Genomic DNA, 6,000 nt, shown 5'->3' on the forward strand with positions numbered 1-6,000 from the left:
CCACTGTGAGGCTGACTACTTCACAAAAAGGGCCAGTGTGGTTGGTTCCATTTCTCAGACATAGACAACCAAGCTCTCCAATGGTTGCAGGTACTTGGTAAAGACAGATGATGTATGCCTTGTAGCATTAAGTTCAGGACATCCCTCAAAGTATCCATCCTCCATTCAGCAGGGACCATGCAGCTATTAGATGCTCAAATTCTCCCAGAATAACTGTGTACCGTCCACTGCAACACCCCACCATGCCTCACTACTGCCTTCCTGCAGATGAGACTTCGGCACAGCAAAGACTTTCTTCTCCCTCCTCTGGTTCCTAGGCAACCGTGCAATGTAAACATCTTCCATGGCAGTTCACTGGGTGGCCAGACAATGTGGCTGCTGTTCCTCACTGGAAGCTGCTTTGAGAGCCCACACTCTCCCCAGCAAGCAGACTGCAGGGGAGCTGCCACACTGTGATTTTACACAGTGCGCACTGCGGAGGGCTCCCGGGGGATACTCACAGACATTCCAGAAACTTCAACAACAATAGGCCCTCTGAAGAGACCCATCGGAAGAAACATACCGTGACAATACTGGTAACAATGGTGACGTGCATACATGTGTGTGTGTGTGTATGTGCCTGTGTGTGCATGTGTATGTGCGTGTGAGTGCTGTAAACATCTAATTTAATCTTCAGAAGGGTCCTAGGCAGCAGGCTATCGATCTCTCTGCTTCAACACAAATGCCCTTGTACCACCAAGGGCAGAGGTTTTTAGAGGATCCTAAAACCTCTGCTCTGCACAGCTAGCTACTCCCTGCAATCACCACTTTCCCCTGAGATTGGTCTGCGAGGGATGAGACCCAAGCCTGAGTGTGGGTTATTCCATATCAGTCTGACTCTCACTGCTTTATGCACACGCAGTGTAGGAGATGAACACAGGCTCTTCTTTGGCCTCTGAGACCTCCAAGCTAGAGTTCCTAACCCATCTTATACCCTTTCCTGGCTTCAGGGTGTCTTTCTGCTGCACTTGGCTGGGGTTCAAGGACATAGAAACCAAACTCCCAACTTACCTTTGTGTCTTCTTGTGTCTCAACAGGATCAGTTGAGACAGAGGAAAGTAGTGAATATTTAACTCAATAAGTCATTTTTCCTTTTTATTTATTAGCATGGGTTAAGTATATAAGAATTTCATTATAACATTTTTGAACATGTATATAATGTAGTTCGATCCGATTCACCCCCACACCCTCTTTTGTCCCATTCCCAGTCTCTTCCTAACTAGATTCCTGTCTAAACTGTGTGTGTGTGTGTGTGTGTGTGTGTCCCAGAGAGTTTCACTAAGCTTGCTTACAGGGGCATGGGGCAATTCAGAAGTTACTAAACCACTAGAGAAAGTGTCTCCCGCTCCCCAGAAACCACCAATCACCTTCAGCTTTTCAGGGAGGAGTAGGTATCGTGAGCTTCTCCCCTTCCCATGGCAGGATGGTGATAGGCCTCAGCGTATGGAGTCTAGTAGTGCATCACAGTTACCGTTAGGTCACGAGGACAGTAGTCATTTCATTCTCAGCAGACAGATTCCCCAACACCCGCCCCCTACCTTCCTCCAGCTTTTGCATCCTTCCCACCCCTTTTGCTACAGAGTCCTGTGAGGCTATGAGGGAGGCTAAGAGGATGTCCTGTCTATGGATGAACACTCAACACTCAGCACTTGAACCGGATATGAATCTCAGAAGTCTAACTGGTGCCCCTACGGCAGAGAGAAGCATCTCTGATCACAGCTGAGAGTAGCACTAATCTACAGATATAAACGTATGAACTTAGGAAGCAGCGTCATGGGCACAGCTTCTCTATCCGGCAAAACTAACAGCGGAAGGCCACACTTGGCCTATGACCTCTCTATCCATGAGCCTCTGGCCAGGTTTACAGCACCAGGAACAAACTCTCCCTCCCATGGAGCCAGCCTCCAGTTCAATTCTGAAGTAGTTGGTTATTCCCCTAACAGACATACCACTGTTGCACTAGAGGGTACACCTTTCCCAGTATTGGTAGTGCTGTATGCAGGGTCCACAGCTGAATAAGACTCCAGCAGCTTGTATAGACCCTTCTGGAACTATGAAATCTAGCAAGCAGGCAGGAGGTTTCCAGTTCAGTTCCAGCTGGATCTCTTTATGTGCTTCAGTGAAGGTGTATGGCACCTTAGGCAATAGAGTTTTACTAGCTAGTTGCTGGTGGGCAACCAAGAGCGTTGGCCACAGCCAATACTGCTTTGGAGGTCTCAGGAGTCTCCCTGAGCAACCACTCATCGGGAGGGAACCCATCCCTGGCCACGAAGTTTAAAGACTCACTGTTAAGAAGTAATGTGAGGATCCAGGAGCGGTACCAGATCCTTGTGACACATCTTTCCGAACCTGCATCTTTGAGCCCCATCCCAGGAAGGAGGTTCAGCTCCCGTGGATAGCTTTCCTCTTCACATGGACAGGATGGTGGAAGGAGGGACCCAGGTAAGAACAGAAAGCGCCAGGAGTAGGATCAGAATTCCATCCCACAGCATAAACTCGGAGTCTTGACCTGCAGCCCCTCGGCCGTGACCATGGGCTTTAAACCACTCTACTACCTCCTGCAGGTCAAACGGTTGAGGCTCAAAGCCTAGCTCTTTCTTGGCTTTCTCTAAGCTGAAGTAATGTGTGACGCCAGTTTTATAAACTTCGGTGCGGGTGAGGAAGGGCTGGAAGTTGTAGAGCCTGCCCACAATGAAGTGGGTCATCTCTACCAAGAAAGCAAGGTAGTAGATGAGGGTTAGGGGCAGGCGGGTGGATGGGAATGTGTAGCCCAGGCCCTCGACCAGTGGCCTAAAGAACTCAAAGTTATTGACCGGTCTACCATCTGAGATGAAGTAGGGCTGACCGGAGGCAACATGGCCTTTATCGGCTTTCAGAGCCTCAGAGGCCAGAATGTGAGCCTTCACCAGGTTATCCACGTGGACAAACTCAACCAGGCTCTGAGGATCCCCATACACAAATCTGAACAGGCCCCTCTCAATGTAACTCACTATCCTGGGAAGATGCCTCTGCTCCCCAGCCCCGTAGATGCCGGCTGGCCTGATGGCGCAGGTCCGGAGTATACCATCACCCTGCTTGAAGGCCAAGCCATTGGCTTCCAGGACCTTCTTCTCTGCGATGGACTTGGTCCTGGAGTAGTGATCCGGGTGTAGGTGAAGAGGCAGGTAAGGCAGAGACTCGTCCCCATTTCTGATGACTTGACCTCCAAAGATGACATTGAATGTGCTTGTGTAGACTAATCTGGGCACTCCTCTCTCCAGGCAGGCCCGGAGGATGTTCTCTGTGCCACCCACGTTGACCTCTTCGATCTGGGTCTTGTTCAGTTGCTCCCTCCCAGACATGCCGTAAGAGGCGACGTGGAACACGCACCCAACTTTCTCAGCATCCTGGAAAGCCGTCTCCACGTCAGCGAGGCAGCGGATATCTCCGCAGATGAATTTGATTCCCTCTGGAAGGTTCTGGGCTGGTTGGGTGATGTCAAACAGAATCACACGGACTCCTTTCTGGTTCAGAGCGCAGCCGAGGCTGAGATGAGAAAGATCAGGGTTAGGTCAGGTCAACCTTTGGCTGTGTCTAAAAAAAGTGTAGGAAATGACTTACCAAAAGGTAGGGTTCACCCGTGTCATGTTAACTCATCCTGAGTCACTTAGCATATTCATCGCTACAGGTCTTATTTAGATTCTGAATAAACAGGGATCTCCCTCAACAACGTGAGTCACAACAATGTCTCTGTGATAGAGTGCCTTCTGTGATTTAAAGGTGAGCCATCTCTCCCACAGGCTCAGGTCATTAAGCACTTGGTACCCAGATGGTGGCGCTGTTTTGCGGGAGAAAGTAGGCTGTCGGAGGCGGGCCTTGGGATTTGATAGACAGACCCAGCCTCCTGTTGCTTTTCTGCTTTCTCATTTCAGGGGTGCTGTGAACAGTAGCCTTACATTCCTGCCCTCGTGACCTGTATTCCTTTAAACCATGAGTCCAGCTATATGATTGTCTCTTAAATTGCTTGTTATATGTATATTTGATCACAGTGATGAGAAAAAGAAATGAATACAGTTGTCTTTAAGAATATGATCGATTGCTGGGCAGTGGCACATGCCTTTAATCCCAGCACTTGGGAGGCAGAGGCAGGCGAATTTCTGAGTTCGAGGACAGCCTGGTCTACAGAGTGAGTTCCAGGACAGCCAGGGCTATACAGAGAAACCCTGTCTCCAAAAACCAAAACCAAACAAAAAAACGAACAAACAAACAAACAAGAATATGATCGAGCTGGAGAGATGACACAGAAGTTAAGAGCACTGACTGCTTTTCCAAAGGTCCTTAGTTCAATTCCCAGCAACCACATGGTGGCTCACAACCATCTGTAATAGAATCTGATGCTCTCTTCTGGTGTGTTCGAAAACAACTACAGTGTACTCAAATAAATATAATAAATAAATATTTAAAAAAGAACATTATCTTTGGTGACATGAATAGTCACCATGCCCCAGTTTACAGGTTTTAAAAATAATGTTTCTTAAAGTGGAATAAATCTGTTTTTCATTTTCAAGCCTGAGCAGTGAGTACAAGAATTCACTTTTGTTTTAGAACGATCTAAACAGATACATGCATATAAACAGGAGAATTGAAATCTATCCGACAGAAGAACTCCATGAAGGTATTTTGTAGTTGAACTGACCGAAAGCCAAAATATCCTCCTCCTCCAGTGATGAGGACGGTTTCCTCTGGGAACCTTGGGGAGTCCATATGAGACGGCGAAGGGACAACTGGACCTGCAGGACGATGCCACAACATTATGACCCTGTATAAACATGCTTCTCCTTTGTGAACAAGAACAAGGTGGTTAGCCTGCTGCTCGGCGGTAGCTCATGTATCCAGCATGTGTGAATCTCTGGTTATATGGCCAGCACTGAGAAACCCAGACCTAACAACGGAATACATGAGTGCAGGAGATACTCCGAGACTCGTAGCTCCAGTCACAGGTCTGCCACACTCCCTTATTCCTTGGCTTCCAATTCCTTCCTGTGTAATATAAACATAGATGTGTCTTCCTTGCCTACCGGGCACAGTTAATGTGAAGGTTAAATAAATACACAAAGTGTGTGTGTGTGTGTGTGGGGGGGTACTCTTGAAACCACGAAGCGCTTTTTGGACACGAGGCATTACTGCTGATTTTTGGAACAGATCGGGGCCTTTGGGAAGAATCACTTTGAAATAGGTTGAGAGAAGGGGTTTCTCCTGTGCATTAGAAAACCTAAGACAGAACTTGGGTAGAAGCTTCCAGCATCTGCAGTGCGCTTTGTTTTTGGTTGTTTGGTTAATGCTTCATACTTAAAAACAGGGAGAAAAATTCCTTGCTGTAGCAAATCATGCCCTCCACCCTAGATACCTTGGGAATGAGTCAAGGGAGAGCACTCAGTGCATTTGATGGGGATTGGGGTGGGTGTCTTGCTTCTATCTCCCTCTTCATTTGCTGACTCTCCAGCAGGTTCATCTCAAGGCCCCAGCACTACTTCCTCTCAAGAAAGTGACAGACAGAAACCGCTTAGAGAACTCGTCCCACACAGCAGAGAAATGGTCCCAGAAGTACACATTTACAAAGAACTCCCCAACCACCGCCCCTTCCCAACCACCTGCCATGTTCTGTTTTGAACAAGGACACCACAAGGATTTCGTGGAGCCGCATGGGCTGGGGCAGCACAGGAAGAAGGGCGCAGGTGCGAAGAGCCACGTGACAGTCAGTCTGAATGCACGGGCCAAGATGAGAGCAGTGGTTACTCAAGGGTGGAGGGAGGGAGCAGCTAGGAGTACGGGGGCAGGAGCATCAGCCTTGGGATGGTCTTGGGAGCTCGTCTGGGACACTTTACTTTTTTGAAACCTTACTTTCCTGTAAGCTGTGTTCTGTTCTATTTCAGGACGTCTTTGAGCTGCTAGAAACGCAGCAGTGTACAGGAGAGGCGGGGG

At 48.4% G+C, this 6,000-nt stretch overlaps 1 protein-coding gene across 5 annotated transcripts in view; it reads right to left on the reverse strand.

Moving 5' to 3' along the window:
• Positions 1–1,121: 1,121 nt before the first annotated feature.
• Sdr42e1 (short chain dehydrogenase/reductase family 42E, member 1) overlaps positions 1,122–6,000 on the reverse strand; it is an 18,512-nt gene continuing 13,633 nt past the window's right edge. For all 5 annotated transcript variants that reach the window (XM_021170380.2, XM_021170382.2, XM_021170381.2 and 2 more), the window contains 2 exons: positions 4,715–4,808; positions 1,122–3,564 (listed from right to left, as the gene is read on the reverse strand). In XM_021170380.2, coding sequence (XP_021026039.1) covers positions 2,448–3,564; positions 4,715–4,808 — 1,211 coding nt within the window. In that variant the 3' untranslated portion in view covers positions 1,122–2,447. The remainder of the gene's footprint in view (positions 3,565–4,714; positions 4,809–6,000) is intronic.

This window comes from Mus caroli, chromosome 8 (genome assembly GCF_900094665.2).
Source record: "Mus caroli chromosome 8, CAROLI_EIJ_v1.1, whole genome shotgun sequence".
NCBI lineage: Eukaryota > Metazoa > Chordata > Mammalia > Rodentia > Muridae > Mus > Mus caroli.